Source organism: Oncorhynchus masou, chromosome 31, assembly GCF_036934945.1.
Source record: "Oncorhynchus masou masou isolate Uvic2021 chromosome 31, UVic_Omas_1.1, whole genome shotgun sequence".
Classification (NCBI taxonomy): domain Eukaryota; kingdom Metazoa; phylum Chordata; class Actinopteri; order Salmoniformes; family Salmonidae; genus Oncorhynchus; species Oncorhynchus masou.
This window is the reverse complement of record NC_088242.1, coordinates 52,314,934-52,334,835: the sequence shown is the minus strand read 5'-3', so window position 1 is coordinate 52,334,835 and position 19,902 is coordinate 52,314,934. Positions and strand designations below refer to the sequence as shown.

Genomic DNA, 19,902 nt, shown 5'->3' with positions numbered 1-19,902 from the left:
GGAGCTAATTTGGAATATTTTTCGGTTCGGCGTTGTGACCACAATTTCCGGGTGATTTCTCAGCCAAACGTGAAGAACAAACAGAGCTATTTCACCTACAAAAATAATATTTTGGGAAAAAATGAACTTTGGCTATCTACCTGGGAGTCTCGTGAGTGAAAACATCCGAAGTTCATCAAAGGTAAACGATTTAATTTGATTGCTTTTCTGATTTCCGTGACAAGGTTGCCTGCTGCTAGCAAGGCATAATGCTATGCTAGGCTATCGATAAACTTACACAAATGCTTGTCTAGCTTTGGCTGTAAAGCATATTTTGACAATCTGAGATGACAGGGTGATTAACAAAAGGCTAAGCTGTGTCTCAATATATTTCATTTGTGATTTTCATGAATAGGAATATTTTCTAGGGATATTTATGTCCATTGCGTTATGCTAATTCGTTTCAGGCGATGATTACGCTCCCACATGCGGGTTTGGGAGTTTCAAAATGAACAGTCAGTGTTGACGAGTGTCCTGACGAGAAGGCAAACTTTTCTAGCTATGCCAGGCAAAATCGGGCATTATCAGCTCATTGTTAAGAATACATCCAAATGAATGTCAATAGAAAACAGCGACCTTGCTGTTATTCTGGCTGCAGCGGTTGTGGCTGTGTTAGCCTTAGCTAGCTAGCAAGCAAGGGATAAGAGCGTCGCCAGCGAGCATGGCAATGGAAAATAAAAAACAAACGACTGTGTTGCGTCAGTAAATATAGAAATAATCGAGCAAACAACGGATTAGAAAGTATGAATTTGACAGTATAATCCAATTTGTAAGTCGCTCTGGATAAGAGCGTCTGCTAAATGACTTAAATGTAAATGTAAATGTATAACAAAATGTTTTATTTCTGCTGGTAAATGTGTGCTTTCATATTGTTTTCTTTGGCAATTGTGTTATAAGAGGAATAAATGCCTCCGTTCTGTGCATTACCTTGGAAAAATGAACTCCATAAAGGGACTTGGCAGCGATGTCCATTGCTTGTGTGCGTTTTCACACGATGGCATCAGTTGGATTTCATTTAGCTAACAGTTGACAAAATGTTCATAACTTCCACTTGCTTGACAAAGTTAGACATACCTTTGTTTGGTTGTAGTGCGTAATAGTTTCTGGTTTTCACTTTATTGTGTCCCCATCACCTTGTCATTCTTCAGCACCATTGTGGAGCAGGCCTACAACGGCTGTGCAGGTGCCTTATTTTGCGCATAGGGAGGGAGCTCCGCTCTCACTTTGTTTATGGTGCCGGCCAGACATCTTATAGCCAATGACAGTTGAAGTGAAGAAATTGTCCATGATGACATTTCTCCCCTTGCGAACTTAAGGTTCCACAAGCCTCTTCATCACATTCTCCAACACCTGCTGCCTGAAGTGGATATTGTCCCATAGATAGAAAGCTGTTCAGCATGTACAATTACGCACGCTCCCACTGTGTAGCGTTACTCCAAGCAGGCCAGAGTAGACTGATAAGACTGCTTTGATTCGGTTGACGTCTTTGAGGAAAAGCTGTTATTATGGATACATTTCGAGTATGATTGTATGCAAACTTTCTGTGCAAATCTAACTTTCATTAAGGGCTTAGGTGATGTATAATTGGTTTCCTTTCTCTCTTTGTCAGTACTCGGTAACGGATGTGACAGTTAGACTCTTCATAACATGTCAGCATCACTGCAAAACACGATTGTGATAAAAAAATATATATTCATGCCCTTCATACTGCTTCCGAAGGATTTTTATGTTAGCGGGCAATCTTTCTCTATTTCGGGTGTACTCGCGTTCTCATATGACCTGCAATCATGCACTGTTCAGCTAACTGGAGCATTGCATGGGATCTCATGGCACAATAAAGGTCTTAAATTCATAATCGTAATCAAGGTCTTAAAAATCCATAAACTTTCACCAGTCATGCTGAGTTTGTTTACTTCCTTGAGTAACTACGGGTAACCCCCCCCCCCCCCCCAGGGGACAACATTGGCCTTTATCTGTGTAGTCTGCCCTGTGCATGCTTGTGAACTGCAGCTGTCAAGCATGAGGTGATTTACAATCTGACAAGAGATGTCTACGAAAGTGTTAAACCTGTGCCACTGGTAGGTTATAATTCAATTAAACATTATTATTTTTTTACCATTTCAATAAACGGAAATGAAGAATTTGAACCCTTCGTAGGAAAGACATCAACCTAATGACACTCATTGTCTTAAAGTAATGATGGACTGTTGTTTCTCTTTGCTTTGTTGAGCCGTTCTTACCATAATATGGACTTGGTCTTTTACCAAGTAGGGCTATCTTCTGTATACCACCCCTACAACAGATTGGCTCAAACACATTAAGAAAGAAAGAAATTCCACAAATAAACTTTTAACAAGGCACACCTGTTAATTTCAGGTGACTACCTCATGAAGCTGGTTGAGAGAATGCCAAGAGTGTGTGAAGCTGTCATCAAGGCAAAGGGTGGCTTCTTTGAACAATCTCAAATATAAAATATGTATATTTTTTGGTTACTACATGATTCCATATGTGTTATTTCATACTAGTTTTGATGTCTTTGGTATTATTCTACAATGTAGAAAACAGTAACAATAAAGAAAAACCCTTCAATGAGTTGGTGTGTCCAAACTTTTGACTGGTACTGTAGTATGAGTGTTGATGAAGGGGAGGAGACATATTAAAGAAGGGTGTTTAAGCCTTGAAACAATTGAGGCATGCATTGTGTATGTGTGCCATTCAGAGGGTGAATGGGCAAGACAGAAAATCATAAGTGCCTTTTGATTGGGGTTTTAGGAAGGTTTTCCTAATGTTTGGTATTCTCAGTGTATATACAGGCAGTTTTTGGGACCGGTAACTTATAAAGACTGACTGATGCTGGTGAAATGCAATTCTTGAGGAGAAACGACCACACAGAATTTGTGTACATCGTGCCAGCCAAGGATGACAAGGCTTGGGTGGCTGCAGGTCTATTTGTCCAGTCCTTGTCGTTTTTTGGACAAATGGGAGGAAGTGCCATTTCATAGAGCCTGCATTTGGCAGACTGAAGGATGTGAGATTAATACAAAGCATGAGCTTGTAAAAAAAAAACTTTGAATGCAGTTTCAATTTTGTATATTTATTCTATTACTCAGTAGGTGATTATATCATATTTTAAATAAAACGTGTCATTTAATGATCTAGAATGAAATGTGTCATCATTTGCCGTCTATCTTTTGGCACCCTGTCACATCCATAACGGAGAATGTCACATTCATAACACAATTTTCCTCTAGTGTTATTATGAATGTGTTTATATTTATGTCATTGTTGAGGAATGCAGCACTCGAATTTGCAATGAAAATAGAGACGAGAGTCCTCTGTGTTGGAGCCTATTACTTCCTATTGAAGAAATAAGAGGTAGGCCGACCTGTTTGACAGACACAATGAGGCTATAGGCTGCTATACCTCTGCTAAATTCCTCCACCCACCATTCACACTTTAAATAGTTTACCTCCGTGTCAGTGGAGGACTGTTAAATTAAAACCAAGACACAAATTGAGGCGGCATGAGAGGGTATGCCAGAGGCCTACCTTTTATTAAGGAAAATGTCAACAAAAAAACACAGCCCTACCCTTTGTTGTGATGTTGAAGAAAATTAAACTGATCTGATTATATAAAGTGATCCTATAATTGCGCTTTGGTCCGCAATGCTTTATGCTATAAACAATCGTTAAAATACCCAGGAAAGACGTGACTCTGATGCATATGGGAATATCCTTGTTTAGTTTCTTTGATATTCAGAGGTTGACTTTGCTTGGGAAGTAATCTCACTCTGTCACTATCAATTAAGCTATTCATTTTCTGTACAATAGAATATGTTTAAATACAGACATGCTTTAGAGAGAAAAAAAGTGACTTTCTCGTTGGGTTAAGCCACGAAGAAGAGGAGCCATCAGTTAATGCTTACATTTTTCTGCGTTAGTAGGCCGACTCTGTCTGGGGTGGAAAGGTAGACCTAACTTTTGACTTCTCCAATTTAATTATTTGCAAATGGACAGATTCTTTACAAACAATGCACACAGATTTGGCATTGGATAAATATGATAAAATGAACACGCTGTCACGCCTTGGTCTTAGTATTTTGTGTTTTAGTTAATTAGTTGGTCAGGCCAGGGTGTGACATGGGTTTATGTTTGTTGTATTTCTTTGTGGGGTTCTTTAGTTATTGGGATTGTGGCTGATTAGAGGTGTGTGTTGCATAGGTTTGGCTGCCTGAGGCGGTTCTCAATCAGAGTCAGGTGATTCTCGTTGTCTCTGATTGGGAACCGTATTTAGGTAGCCTGGGTTTCACTTTGTATTTCGTGGGTGATTGTTCCTGTCTCTGTGTTAGTGTTCACCAGACAGGCTGTATAGGTTTTTCACGTTCCGTTTGTTGTTTTTGTTATTTCATGTATCGTCATTTGTTCTATTAAAAACATGAGTAACCAACACGCTGCATTTCGGTCCGACTCTCTTTCGACAAACGAAGAACGCGTTACTCGGTAGACATGTTATCTGTTATCCACTTTGTTTGAATTATTATAGGGAAGGTCTGATTCTCCCCCCCCAAGCTTTCAGGGGGGGTCTAGTTAAAGTATATTTTCCTGAAGGGAAGGCCACCCATTTTCATTTCAGAGAGGTCCAATTTTCTCTATGTAACCCTTAATGTTCATTCCCTTAGTACATTGAATCCCAAAAGCAGACACCTTTCTGAGAGCACACCCTCTTAGAGCCAGACCATCCTCTTTCACAGATGAGCACCTCTCTTTTAAGCAGCAGAGATTTTCAATCAGACACACTAATTCGTTTTTCAAATGGGGTTTCTATCTCTCTCTTTCTCTTTCTCTCGCTCTCTCTCTCTCCTTCAGGAGCATAAAAGTGGAGGTGTATGATTGGGACCGAGATGGAGGGTGGGTACTGTCTCAGAAACATACGCATGCACCCACTTCACCTATTATCTGCACTTCTGCTATAGTAATTGCCCCAGGGGCAACCTCATGAATAGTCTGCACTCAGAAATATTGCTTATGTATTTCATGTATGTCATGACACAATGTAGGTTGTTGCTAGATGACTGCAAACAAACTTGCTGCTTTGGTGTCACCCTGTGATTGAGTTTGTAACAATGTACCCGATGTTGCAACAAAGACATTTTGAAAAGTCACGTTTCAACCAGCGGATCTGTTCCTGGAAAGGCGATCCCAGCTGGAGAGAAATCCCAGCAGGTGTGTGAGACACTGTGTGTGTTTACTCTTCCAGCCATGACTTCATTGGGGAATTCAATACCAGCTACAGAGAGATGTCAAGAGGCCAGTCACAGTTTCACAGCTACGAGGTGAGACATGTTGCAGCAGGTGTACATACACACACGTTCACACACGTTAACGCACACCCCCACAAGGGTGTGTTTACCCAAATATTGAGCCTTCCAGGGTGGTATTGCAGAGTCTAGGAGAGGGATGTCATACATCTGGACCGCGAGGGGGTCCAATCAGGCATGTGGGTGGTTTTAGTAAAATACAAAACTCAATATACTTTAAAATGGCTACAACCAAATTGAAACTGTGTCGAAATGTGTAGAAACTGTCCAACTCGCTAAAAATCCCCAAGATGAAAGCTAGACAGTCAGGGAGCATTGAACATTCCCAAAACGGTGGATAGAGGACTTTTTTTGTGTGCAAATCTTGACGGTGAGGAAATATAACAATTTTCAGTGCACCCTCTGGACCTTATTGAAGACCAAATGTGGCCACCAGGGCAAAAATAGTTTGACAAAATCTGATTGATGAAAAAAAACAAAAAAAACATTAAGTCAGGCTTTCAGTTGCCTTGGCTTTGTGTTCAACTCAACGAGACACAACAAAGTGAACCAAGCCATGTTCTGTTCTCTGCAGGTGGTCAATCCAAAGAAAGGCAAGAAGAAGAAGAAATACCTCAACTCAGGAACAGTGAGTCGATACCCTGTAATACTCTTTGACTTGAAAAGGCCACATATCTTTCAACCCTAGCTGTGTCTTAGTGGGATTGTATGTCTGTGTCTCAAGTGGCACCATATTCCCTACAGCCCTCTGGGCTTGTTGTGGAAAATCGGATCAAATACAACGCATTACAGAACTTGTCAAATCAATTTTGCTTAATACAAGAGCATAGCAAGCCGGGATGGTCCGCGGAACACACTCCACTGTCCAGAGCCCCGGCTCCAGTATTTATCCACCTATCTCATATCGGTCCACCCCATATGCAGATATACATATTTGTTTATCTTTATCTTTTTAGTTCAGGCTTCCTACTTGCTTCCGCCCACTAACACCCACATCTGCTTTCCGTTAGATTATAATAATGGCAAGACCCTTGCTTTGACCTAAAACTAATATACATCCCTCTAAGCTATGACCTATGCTTTGACCCTGTAATTAGCTCCATGTGTTCTTTTGTATGTGTGTCTTTATCTCGGATCAGCAGACTGTGTGTTTCCTCTAGTTTTTGGTGTGTCCAGCCGTCTTGGCGCCTACATGTCTCCTTCTCTTAATGTGATCTGTTTTTAGTGTTCCGCTATCCTATACGTCTTATGTCGCCTTCTCTTCATGTGGTTGTCTAGAATCTGTAGACTATGTGTCTCCATCTTTAGTGTTTCCAGCTGTCCTATACATCTATGACCTCCTCTGGTCTCCTCTCCTATACAATAGACAATGTATTTTACCAGAATGGCAAATGCACTCTATAAGTGTATCTCTCTTTTATTTATGCTCCTCCATATATGTCCATTTTCTTCCAAAGGCTCTCGTCAAAGTAGTGCACTTATATAGGGAGTAGGATTCCACCTGCGATGCATACTATGGATGTAATTCTGCACTTATTTTTTGCATGTTCATAGCTCAAAGGCGTCACAGTTGAATTAGTAGCTTAGTACTCTACTGTATGTGTTTTAGCCAACTCTTCTATTGTTGTCATGCCATATTTAAATAAGGTGTTATAATTATGATACTACTGTATTTCCACTGAAATCCTGATGTGCGGCATGGCCCTCACAAACTTCTGCAGATGCACCAGATGCATTCTGTCGGGCTGCAGCACCGCCTGGTACGGCAACTGCACCGCCCTCAACCACATGGCTCTCCAGAGGGTGGTGCGTTCAGCCAAACGCACCATGGGGGGCATGCCGCCTGCCCTTCAGGACATTTACAGCACTTGCTGTCAGAGGAAGGCCAAGAAGATCTTAAGGATCTCAGCCACCGAGGCCACGGGTTGTCCACTCAGCTACCATCTAGCAGACAGAGACGGTACAAGCGCATCCGAGCCGGGACCGAGAGACTGAAAAACAGCTTCTATTACCAGGCCATCAGACTGTTCAACAGCCATCACTAGCCGGCTACCTCCCCAGTACTCAGCCCTGCACGTTGAGACTAACACCCAATGTATATATGAATACTGGTCACCTCATATTCTGTTTATATACTGTTGTTTACTCACTGTGTATGTACAATATATACTGTATTCTCGACATAGCTCATCCTAATATACATACTATTGTACATGCTATTTTCTTTTCCAAATTATATACTATCAATACACACCACATTTATATTCTGGATCCTGACACAAGCTCACTCTAATATATCTACGATTTTTATTTAGATTTTTTAAAGATTTTGTGTATTTGTATTGTATTTGGGAGACATTCTACTGCAGCGTTTCGCAGCACCTGCTATAACACCTGAAGATCTGTGTACGTGACCAATAAGATTTGATTTGTGTTTTAAAGGGATAGTTCACTTTTATAAAGTTTATCATCTTCAAACTTCAAAAAGTATCCTTTTAACCTCCAAACGTGTTGCCAGGTAACCCTTCTGTCCTGCCTGGTGGACATGGAACTCACCTTCCTGGATTACATTAAAGGAGGGTACGTTCTCGAGTTGTATTTTTTTAATTTGAGTTTTATTTGAATAGGGACACATTGGATACGCCATCACTCTTTATCTTATGTCTACAATCCCTAGATGAGCATTACATTTACAAGTGAATCATTTAGTACAGGCTTTCTATTGTATAATGCACTTTCTGATTGTGTGGTTCTCTCATCCAACTTGGCTTGCTCGTTTTGCATTCCAAGCAGCTGTATGTGAATACAGCAATAGGAATATGTGAATTTGACTGGAACGATTTCTACCGTAACCTTTTTATCGAGCGCTAGGCTCACTTACATCACTAGTGTGGTAATGGAAAGAAGGAACAAACTCATAGATGAGTGGATTACTAATCAGCCCATAGGCCTATATTCATGTTGCGGGAAACAGCAGTTAATGATCAGTTATAACCCCCTTGTCCATGAATTGAGTCAGTGAGATCACGTTGAGTCATGGTGTAATCAAATGTTTTAATATCTTCCTTGTTTTGTTTTGTGTTGTAGGACTCAGATTAGTTTCACAGTGGCAATTGATTTCACAGCATCAAATGGTGAGTAGCTTAGCTCTTGTCAGCCCTTGAGAACCCTCTTGCATGTGTGGCAGCAAGGCCTTCTTGACATCAACTTTGAATTGGCAACCATCTAGCTACAACACCGTACAAGTCTCTGTTACAAACCACCTTCATATCATGCGAACTTGCCTTGGCTAGGAATTTGAAAAAGTCTCTGACCCCTTGTCTTCCGATATAGACCCTGAGGAGAGATGTAGCAGCTCTGAGCTCAGTTGTAATGTATTTTGTTGGATTTCAGGCAACCCCTCCCAGCCCACCTCTCTACACTACATGAGTCCGTACCAGCTGAATGCCTATGCCATGGCTCTGAGAGCTGTAGGGGAGATTATCCAGGACTACGACAGTGACAAGATGTTCCCTGCACTGGGCTTCGGAGCTAAACTGCCCCCGGACGGACGGGTCTCGCACGAGTTCGCTCTGGTGAGGAAACTGGAGACACCCCCCGTCCGTCTATAGCGGCTGGTAGCCTAGCGGTTGAGAGCCCTTAACGGAAAAGTTGCTGGTTTGAATCCCCGAGTCTACTAGGTGAAACCCTAATTGTTCCTGTAAATCGCTCTGGATAAGAGCGTCTGCTAAATGACCTAAGTGTAAACGTAATCTCCCTCCATCCCTTGTCCTTTTTACCTGCCAGTCTCCCGACCGTCCTGGTTCTGGACCGCTGGTCTGACTTCAGAGGACTGGCTCATTCTTATGGCTGGGATGGAATGGTATCAAAGACATGGTGCCCATTCCACTCCAGACATTACAACGAGCCCATCCTCTGATTTAAAGTATCAGGCTTTGTTCATAAGTATTACACTATATAGGGAATGGGGTGCCATTTGGAACGCACACACAGTCCTCTACCGTATAAATTCCTGTCCAGATGTGATGCCCATGCAGCCCCGGGTGCCGGCAGCCATTCCAGCTGCTCAGTTGGGTAATACTCAAGGAGAGTTAATCTAAGCATTAAGGATTTACTGAGTCAGCCTTTTAGCAAGGTGATACATGGGGGGAGAGGGAGGGGAGAGAGAGAGAGAGAGGGGACACCTGAGGGACAAGGAAGAAGAGATGGGGAGTATAGGACAGAGAATGTGGGGTAAAGTAGAAGAGGAAGAAGAGAAGCAGAATTAACCCAAGCTCCATTTGCAAAGCAAAGAGTGGCTGTCTTCTCCATGCTCACGGGAGGCCAACCAAAGCAGCTAGGGTCAAGATGGCTTTCTCCCACTTCACTTTACTGGGAAACTCTATTATACAGTGCACAACATAGTACTGTATGCAATGTGCATAATGTAAACAAGACAATTAGCACGAAAGAAAATGTTAATCTCACCATAATTGCACGGTGAAATCCAAGACTATATGGTGTTCTCCCAAAGTTGTTACTTGACACTTCAGAGTTAAAAAGTGGTTTATGCATTTACTGATCTTGTATGTTCTGCTTGCTGTTTGGGGTACAGGTCAGGTGTTTGTAAAAACACTGAGATAACTGCTGTGCAATGTGTTTTTAAATAAATGTGATGAATTGATAATCAATTAATTGATTCCTATATTGTTTGTTCTTTGTGTGTCTGTGCAGAATGGGAACCCCCAGAATCCGTACTGCAGTGGGATAGAGGGGGTGATGGAGGCTTACTACCAAAGCCTTAAGTCTGTTCGACTCTATGGACCCACACATTTCTCCCCTGTCATTAACCACGTGGCCAGGTAGGTCGCACACACGCACACTCATGCACACACACATGCATACGCACATACACATGATCGCAGACAACAGACACACACACACACACAAACACTTGCACACATACACACATGCATACATACGCATACGCGCACACACAACACACACACACAGACAACACACAGACACACACACCAATACACTCAGAACCACCCACCATGTAGGATACCCATTAGCTCCTGCCAAGGCAGTAGCTACTCTTCTTGGGGGCAAAACACATAAAGGCATTTACATCACACATAAAACAAAAGATAAAACAGTACATCATATAACATTATTACACCACTACATTATTACACCATCATTACATATCGTGTGTGTGTGTGTGTGTGTGTGTGTGTGTGTGTGTGTGTGTGTGTGTGTGTGTGTGTGTGTGTGTGTGTGTGTGTGTGTGTGTGTGTGTGTGTGTGTGTGTGTCTTCACAGTTCCATAAGGTGTATTTTTATCTGTTTTTTAAAAATCTGATTCTACTGCTTGCATCAGTTATCTGATGTGGAATAGAGTTCCATGTACTCATGGCTCTATGTAGTATTGTGCGCCTCCCATAGTCTGTTCTGGACTTGGAGATTGTGAAGAGACCTCTGGTGGCATGTCTTGTGGGGTATAGATGGGTGCCCGAGCTTTGTGTTAGCAGTTTAAACAGACAGGTCGGTGCATTCAGCTTGTCAACACTTCTTACAAAAACAAGTACAGATGTCAATCTCTCCTCCACTTTGAGCCATGAGAGATTGACATGCATATTATTAATGTTAGCTCTTCATGTACATTCAAGGGCCAGCCGTCCTGCCCTGTTCTGAGCCAATTGTAAGTCCCTCTTTGTGACACCTACCTGCACGACCGAAGAGCATTCCAGGTGTGACCAAACTAGAGCCTGTAGGACCTGCCTCGATGATAGTGTTTTATTATGGACATACTTCTCCCCATCTTAAATTCCTCATCAATCCAAGGGGATTTAACAGTTTTTACCATCTTTTTCTTAATTGGTGCATGCTTATTAGTAACTGGAGTAAACAATTTCATAAATGTGTCAAGGGCAAACCACAGACCAGCAAATATTATTGTAATGTTATAACTTCTTGTATGACCTCTTATACACTATATTAGGCCCAGCCTTTGGAACTTTGGTTTTCCTAGATATGGCTACTATATTGTGATCACTACTTCCAATGGATTTGATACAGCTTTAAAGCAAATGTCTGCTGGATTAGTAAAGATGTGATTAATACATGTTCATGATTTAATTCCTGTGCTGTTTGTAACTACCCTGGTAGGTTGACTTATAAACCAAACCAGGTTGCATGCACTGGTTACAGTTTATTTTTGTTGTTGTTGATGAAAGCCAGTCAATATTGAAGTCTGTATCACACACATTATCAAGCATTTCACACATTTGTGAAAGTATTCAGACCCTTTTCCCTTTTCCCACATTATGTTACATTACAGGTTTCAAAAACTGACTAAATAAATGATGTTCCTCATCAATCCACAGTCATGACCAAAAGTTTTCAGAGTGACACAAATATTAATTTTCACAAAGTTTGCTGCTTCAGTGTCTTTAGATATTTTTTGTCAGATGTTATTATGGAATACTGAAGTATAATTACAAGCATTTCATAAGTGTCAAAGGCTTTTATTGACAATTACATGCAGTTGATGCAAAGAGTCAATATTTGCAGTGTTGACCCTTCTTTTTCAAGACCTCTGCAATCAACCCTGGCATGCTGTCAATTAACTTCTGGGCCACATCCTGACTGATGGAGGCCCATTCTTGCATAATCAATGCTTGGAGTTTGTGGGGTTTTGTTTGTCCACCCGCCTCTTGAGGATTGACCACAAGTTCTCAATTGGATTAAGGTCTGGGGAGTTTCCTGGCCATGGACCCAAAATATCGATGTTTTGTTCCCCGAGCCACTTAGTTATCACTGTTGCCTTATGGCAAGGTGCTCCATCATGCTGGAAAAGGCATTGTTCGTCACCAAACTGTTCCTGGATGGTTGGGAGAAGTTGTTCTCGGAGGATGTGTTGGTACCATTCTTTATTCATGGCTGTGTTCTGAGGCAAAATTGTGAGTGAGCCCACTCCCTTGGCTGAGAAGCAACCCCACACATGAATGGTCTCAGGATGCTTTACTGTTGGCATGACACAGGACTGATGGTAGCGCTCACCTTGTCTTCCCCGGACAAGCTTTTTTCCAGATGCCCCAAACAATCGGAAAGGGGATTCATCAGAGAAAATGACTGTTCCTCAGCAGTCCAATCCCTGTATCTTTTGCAGAATATCAGTCTGTCCCTGATGTTTTTCCTGGAGAGAAGTGGCTTCTTTGCTACCCTTCTTGACACCAGGCCATCTTCCAAAAGTCTTCGCCTCACTGTGCGTGCAGATGCACTCCCACCTGCCTGCTGCCATTTCTGAGCAAGCTCTGTACCGGTGGTGCCCCGATCCCGCAGCTGAATCAACTTTAGGAGCCAGTCCTGGCACTTCCTGGACTTTCTTGGGCGCCCTGAAGCCTTCTTCACAACAATTGAACCGCTCTCCTTGAAGTTCTTGATGATCTAATAAATGGTTGCTTTAGGTGCAGTCTTACTGGCAGCAACATCCTTGCCTGTGAAGCCCTTTTTGTGCAAAGCAATGATGACGGCACGTGTTTCCTTGCAGGTAACCATGTTTGACAGATGAAGAACAATGATTCCAAGCACCACCCTCCTTTTGAAGCTTCCAGTCTGTTATTCGAACTCAATCAGCATGACAGAGTGATCTCCAGCCTTGTCCTCGTCGACACTCACACCTGTGTTAACGAGAGAATCACCGACTTGATGTCAGCTGGTCCTTTTGTGGCAGTTGTTCAAAGCTATTAATTCAGCGTTGCATACAGAGATAATAGTTGTTAGTTTTGAAAACCAATAAGGCTTTGTACCATCGACCAGTAGACAGACACTATTGGAGACGAAGAGAGCGTCGCCTTGTCCACATGGTTGATTAATGGTCATTTTATCCAAACAGAAAACTGGACTTGGTGTCTCTCCGTAGAGTGCATTGTCCCTGTGCTGTACATGCTCTACTTGGTATTCACTATTGGGAAATCTTGCCCAGTCATCTATACACACACACAAGATTGACTGTAACAAGCTTTCTCTTCCATCCCTCTTTGCCCCTCCAATCCCGTCTCTTTCTCGGTGTGATCCGTCCGCCCACGTGGCCTAAGAATAGCTTCGCCGTTCATAGCTCATTTATCTTCTGTGTGACCAAAACACACTGAGGGAAATCATTTTCACACAAATAAGCGGCTCCAGTGTCAGACGAGACCGTAATTCTCCCAATACTTGTGGCTGTATTCATTTGTCGCTCAGAGAGCGTGGAGTGTGTGCGTGTCTGTTGCATTGGCCCAAAAGCCCAAGACTTGGTAACAAGTCAATGGTAACATTATTAAACTGTGGGGAACACCCCCCAGGGTTATAGTCAAAATATGGGCCTCAACATCAGCCAAACAAATGACTAGAGCTCCAGGCCTGAGAGCAGATTAGATTAATGAAAGAGAGGTCAATAGCTAACACAAAATACGTTTCATAAATACATTTAATGGGTTGGTTTATTGATTGCTCAGTGCATCTCATCCGGCTCTCCTCTCTCTTCTCCTCCCACCAACCTCTCTCTTTCTCCTCTCCTCTGCTCTCTCTCTTTCTCCCCCCCCCCCCCACTCCAGGTATGCACAATCAGTCAAAGATGGCTCCCAATACTTCATCCTCCTTATCATCTCGGACGGCGTCATCACCGACATGGCCCAGACCAAGGAGTCCATCGTAAACGTACGTACATGTCAAAGTTATTATTTCCCAACATTTACAGTATGCCACCAGACCTGTAAACATAGGAAAGGAGTCCTAGGACTTCAAATGTGTTTGAAACATGTCCATTGTAAATGTGTATCTTGGGACTGCCCTGGATATAGTTGGTTGGACCCAACGTTGATATTGTTATTGTTTATGGGACAGGTGTCAAACTCATTCCAGGGGGGGGGCAGGTGGCTGTGGGTTTTTGCTCCTCCCGTGTACTTGTTTGATGAATTAAGGTCACTAATTAGTAAGGAACTCCCCTCACCTGGTTGTCTAGGGATTAATTGAAAGGAATATCCAAACACCTGCAGACACTAGTCACTTGGTGGAATGAGTTTGACACACCTGATTTGGTGTGTTTCTCTGTATACGTTGTTAAATGCTGTTTTGGAATGCCCTGATTCCAAAATGGTGTTTCATAGAAACAGAATCGCTACTCTGTGTTACACAAGTTCCCCCACATCCTTGTGATTGCAGAGTAAGATATGAGAACATTGAGTACCAAGCAACCCCCCAAAATAGATGTTCCTCATATCTCTGCCAATTTAATGTCCACCTAAATGGCAATAAAAAGTTATGAAACACAGTGATAACATCTATCATTCTCATTCCGCCTTTGGCGAATGGCAACCCACTCGACCCACAATGCAATAGGCATCCGCTGAGGGAGAGGATGGAAATAAGCTTCATTTATAAGCTGTCAGGCTGGCTAGGGTTTAGACACAAGTTGTACATACATGAAATTACAGGTGCTAATTCAGTAATTAGTCCTACAAAGGTTTGACAGATTCTTCTACTTTTTCACAAATAGTTAGTCCGATAAAGGCTCGGCAGAAGTTGAAAAACATTGTCCGTCTTATGACAGTCGATATCTAGTGTACCATTATATGAGAAGTAGACAGGCTATTACAGTACTTAGTGTAAATGAATTGGGAGTATATTCATTGGGAGTATTTCTCTGACAACCTGTGGCGATTTTAGATAACGATGGTTATTGACACTGGCGTTGAAAAGAAACTTGTTTCCTCAGGCTCTCTTTTTTTGAAACATCTCTCTCGCTGTCTCCTCTCTATTCTCTCTCTCTCTCTCTCTCTCTCTCTCTCGCTCTTCCCCCCTCCACATCCAAAGGCAGCTACTTTGCCCATGTCAATTATAATTGTCGGAGTTGGACCAGCAGAATTTAATGGTAAGACAGGAATAATGAAATGTGGGTGGGCGCGCGCGTGTGTGTGTGCATGTGCTTGCGTGTGTGCGTACATACATATGTGTTTCTATGTGTATTCTCTAATCTCTTCTCTGCGTTAAATCCATTATTACGCCCCTCACCCAGTTCTCCCTCTTCTGCTTCTCTCCTTCCACACCCTCTCTTTTGGGCCCCTCACCTGGCTATGCCTCTCTTCTCCTTTCCCTTTCTCTCTTGCTCTTTCCTTCCTCTCCCTCTCTCTCATTTGCTTCCCATCCGGCACTTTGTTTATGTCTTTCTAAATGGCGATACTCATTTGTGATATTTTACAGTAATTTGTCCTAATTTTCATTCACCTTTATTTTGGAACAGATCAAGTCCTCTCCTCTCCTAATATTGGAAAGAGATGTTTACAATTCATAAAACACTCCATAATAAACACGTTCATTCCTTATGAGCAATTAGCCTCTAAAGTCAATGGGTATTAAACATTATCACGCTCATAAAGTCAATGTGCACCGTAGCATGACGTCCCTCCCTGTGCCACTGCACATGGTTGCTTTCACTTACACGTATCCCAGCACGTACGTCACCACACGCGCATCACTCAGTCACCTAGCAGTACTCAAACGACACGACAGGCGAAGGAACACTGTCATCTTGTGTAGCGCGCTAGCTTGACTCCCTGTTGTAATGTAGTGTGTGTGTGTGGTCAGTGCACACGGACAACAGTACAGTAGGTGTAGCCTACGATGTGTCGTGCTCCGTGGCTCTGACGGTGTTGACATGTCAACGTTTGTTTTGTTCTGACGTGGGTATGGATGACCGATGTGCTTCTCTCTCTCTTTGTCCATCTCTCTCTCACTTTCCTTCTCCTCAGAAATGATTGAGCTTGATGGAGATGAAGAGAGGATCTCATCCCAAGGGAGGTTCGCCGAGAGAGACATTGTTCAGGTATAGAGCTTCCTCTGTGCGTCTGCATGCCTATAGAATTCAAGCATATATTAAAACAAACTTTCCGTGTCAATGGAAATAGGCTTACATTCTAGAATCGATAGAATGTCATGTACATGTATGTAAATATCATTATCCCATATATTCACTTGTATTCTTTATTTTTCCTCCTCTATACCGCCTCTGTATTCGTTGTATTCCTCTCTATTCATTGTTGTCTTTTTCTAACGGAATTACTGTACTCGTTCCCTCCCTGTTCCCCCTCCTCCTCTCCTCCTCCGTCCTTTCTCTCGGCCTGCCTTCCTTTTCTCCATCCAGTTTGTTCCGTTCCGTGACTACATCGACCGCAGGGGGAACCACATTCTGAGTATGGCCCGTCTGGCCAAGGAGGTCCTGGCTGAGATCCCTGACCAGTTCCTCTCCTACATGAGAACCAGGTGCATCAAACCAGGCCTCTGCCCCCCTGCCTACAACCCCGCCCCCGCCGTGCACCCCCTCCTCACCCGACGGGTCAGCCGAATCTGAGGGGTAAGCCTCCTCCGGGGCCCCTTTCTTGCTTCTTCTTCCTCACTGGAGTTTGACGATGGCGGTCCGAAGAAGCCAACCGCCATTTCCACTCTCTTGTTGCACTTTTGTGAATTCTGACTTCCTCTCTGCAGAAAGGACAGCAAGGCATTTTGCTTCTATTTAAAGTGTCCCTCAGGAAGGACTTCCCATGAGATGTCAGAGGCCGCAGTTTACTGGTCTGACCCAGGAAGTGGGTGAGTGCCTAGAACTGACCAACCAGGAGCAGCATCCAATCTGTGAAGAACCATTCAGAAGTACATTACTGTCTTATTTCTATGCCCTACTCTTCCTCTCAACTCCACTTTTGTCTCACCAACGGTCTCTTTCTAAATGTTTACAAAGTTAAGGATGAAGAGAAGGATTTGTACTTGTGGATATACAGTTGAAGTTGGAAGTTTACATACACTTAGGTTGGAGTCATTAAAACTCGTTTTTCAACCACTTGACAAATTTCTCGTCAACAAACTATAGTTTTGGCAAGTCGGTTAGGATATCTACTTTGTGTATGACACAAGTAGTTTTTCTAACAATTGTTTACAGACAGATTATTTCACTTAAAATTCACTGTATCACAATTCCAGTGGGTCAGAAGGTTACATACACTAAGTTGACTGTGCCTTTAAACTGCTTGGAAAATTCCAGAAAATTATGTCATGGCTTTAGAATCTTCTGACAGGCTAATTGACGTCATTTGAGTCAATTGGAGGTATACCTGTGGATGTATTTCAAGTCCTACCTTCAAACTCAGTGCCTCTTTGCTTAACATCATGGGAAAATCAAAATAAGTCAGCCAAGACCTCAGAAGAAATATTGTAGACCTCCACAAGTCTGGTTGATCCTTGGGAACTATTTCCAAACGCCTGAAGGTACCACGTTCATCTGTACAAACAATAGAATGCAAGTATAAACACCATGGGACCACGCAGCCTTCATACCTCTACTTTGGTGGAAAAGTGCAAATCAATCCCAGAACAACAGTAAAGGACCTTGTGAAGATGCTGGAGGAAACCGGTACAAAAATATCTATATCCACAGTAAAACGAGTCCTATATCGACATAACCTGAAAGGCCTCTCAGCAAGGAAGAAGCCACTGCCCCAAAACCGCCATAAAAAAGCCAGGTTTCGGGTTTGCAACTGCACATGGGGACAAAGATTGTACTTTTTGGAGAAATGTCCTCTGGTCTGATGAAACAAAAAGAGAACTGTTTGGCCATAATGACCATAGTTATGTTTGGAGGAAAAAGGGGGATGCTTGCAAGCCGAAAAACACCATCCCAACCGTGAAGCATGGGGGTGGCAGCATCATGTTGTTTGGGTGCTTTACTGCAGGAGGGACTGGTGCATTTCACAAAATAGATGGCATCATGAAGCATGAACATTTTGTGGATATATTGAAGCAACATCTCAAGACATCAGTCAGGAAGTTAAAGCTTGGTCGCAAATGGGTCTTCCAAATGGACAATGACCCCAAGCATACTTCCAAAGTTGTGGCAAAATGGTTTAAGAACAACAAAGTCAAGGTATTGGAGTGGTCATCACAAAGCCCTGACCTCAATCCCATAGAAAATTTGTGGGCAGAACTGAAAAAGCGTGTGCGAGCAAGGAGGCCTACAAACCCGACTCAGTTCCACCAGCTCTGTCAGGAGGAATGGGCCAAAATTCACCAAACTTATTGTGGGAAGCTTGTGGAAGGCTACCCGAAACGTTTGACCCAAGTTAAATAATTTAAAGGCAATGCTACCAAATACTAATATAGCATATGTAAACTTCTGACCCACTGGGAATGTGATGAAAGAAATAAAAGCTGAAATAAATCACTCTCTACTATTATTCTGACATTTCACATTCATAAAACAAGTAGTGATCCTAACTGACTTAAGACAGGGAATTGTTACTAGGATTAAATATCAGGAATTGTGAAAAACTTAGTTTAAAATGTATTTGGCTAAGGTGTGTGTAAACCTCCGACTTCAACTGTATATGTATTTGTCTTTGTTTGTACTCCAGGTGCACTCTGTCTCTGGTTGTAGCGATGACAATGATTATGATGATGCTGACGACAATTGTACAAAGAGACCCAGGAGCCACATCCCATTTGTGGTGTTAGTTTTTTTAAACGGAGCATGTTCTATATCTAGTAGAGGGGTATGCATGCCGAGTGAATCCTGCACTCAGGGCCTCCTACCCCCTTTCAGACAGGACCTTCACCGTCTATAATCTTCCCACTCGCTACCTTACTTGTCTGCCTGCCTTGACTCACAAGGGGACTCCCTTCCCTTCAGAGTCTGGTCCTGTCATATACAGCAGGGACTCAACCAGCCTTACTCTCTCTCTCTCTGAATAACAAATGGTACTCTTTTCCTTACATAAGTGCACAACTTTTAGTGCACCCTATGGGCCCTGGTCAAAAGTAATGCAGTGTATAGAGAGTAGAGCGTCATTTGGGACACAGCCTCTCTCTGTCGGTTACATTCACAGTTGCCATTCTCATAAGGATTTTGGAATAATGGAATCTTCCTCCATGCCCAGGAGTCAAAAACACACATACCAGTTAGTTACACCACTTCCACGTGTGTCCTCTGACTCGTCTTACTTTTTTCAAGTTTGAAGCCCGTGAGAGAATGTTGTTTGTATTTTCAGAAGGGTTCTCTCTTTTGTTTCTACCTCTCACTTTGCGTCATGCTGCTAAACCCTGTGTGTGTATGTTTTGGAAAGGCAGGATATTCAGTAAAATTATCAAGAAATATTTCAGTTAACCTTTTGGTTTACGACATTGCCTTTGTCTGTCACAAAGTGAAATTATGTTCTTAACATTTTACTCGTCTATATTCAGAACATAAAGTACCAGTCCAAAATTTGGACACAGCTACTCATTTAAGGGTTTTTCTTTATTTTGACTATTTCCTACAATGTAGAAGAATAGTGAAGACATCAAAACTATGAAATAACACACATGTAGTGTGTGTTTTTTGTAGTAACCACAAAAGTGTTTAAAAAAATCTAGATATATTTTGTATTTGAGATTCCTCAAAGTAGCCACCCTTTTTCTTGATGACAGCTTTGCACACTCTTGGCATTTCTCAACCAGCTTCATGAGGAATGCTTTTCAAATAGTCTTGAAGGAGTTCCCACA

The 19,902-nt window shown here is 42.5% G+C and overlaps 1 protein-coding gene across 1 annotated transcript in view; it reads left to right on the top strand.

Annotated features, from left to right (window-relative positions):
* Positions 1-16,764, top strand: part of LOC135524108 (copine-8-like) — a 72,244-nt gene extending 55,480 nt beyond the window's left edge. Inside the window, exons 11-21 of the mRNA XM_064951313.1 lie at positions 4,905-4,949; positions 5,272-5,371; positions 5,931-5,984; positions 7,875-7,936; positions 8,444-8,490; positions 8,750-8,931; positions 10,070-10,197; positions 13,935-14,037; positions 15,193-15,250; positions 16,128-16,201; positions 16,520-16,764. Coding sequence (XP_064807385.1) covers positions 4,905-4,949; positions 5,272-5,371; positions 5,931-5,984; positions 7,875-7,936; positions 8,444-8,490; positions 8,750-8,931; positions 10,070-10,197; positions 13,935-14,037; positions 15,193-15,250; positions 16,128-16,201; positions 16,520-16,726 — 1,060 coding nt within the window. The 3' untranslated portion in view covers positions 16,727-16,764. The remainder of the gene's footprint in view (positions 1-4,904; positions 4,950-5,271; positions 5,372-5,930; positions 5,985-7,874; positions 7,937-8,443; positions 8,491-8,749; positions 8,932-10,069; positions 10,198-13,934; positions 14,038-15,192; positions 15,251-16,127; positions 16,202-16,519) is intronic.
* Positions 16,765-19,902: the final 3,138 nt, after the last annotated feature.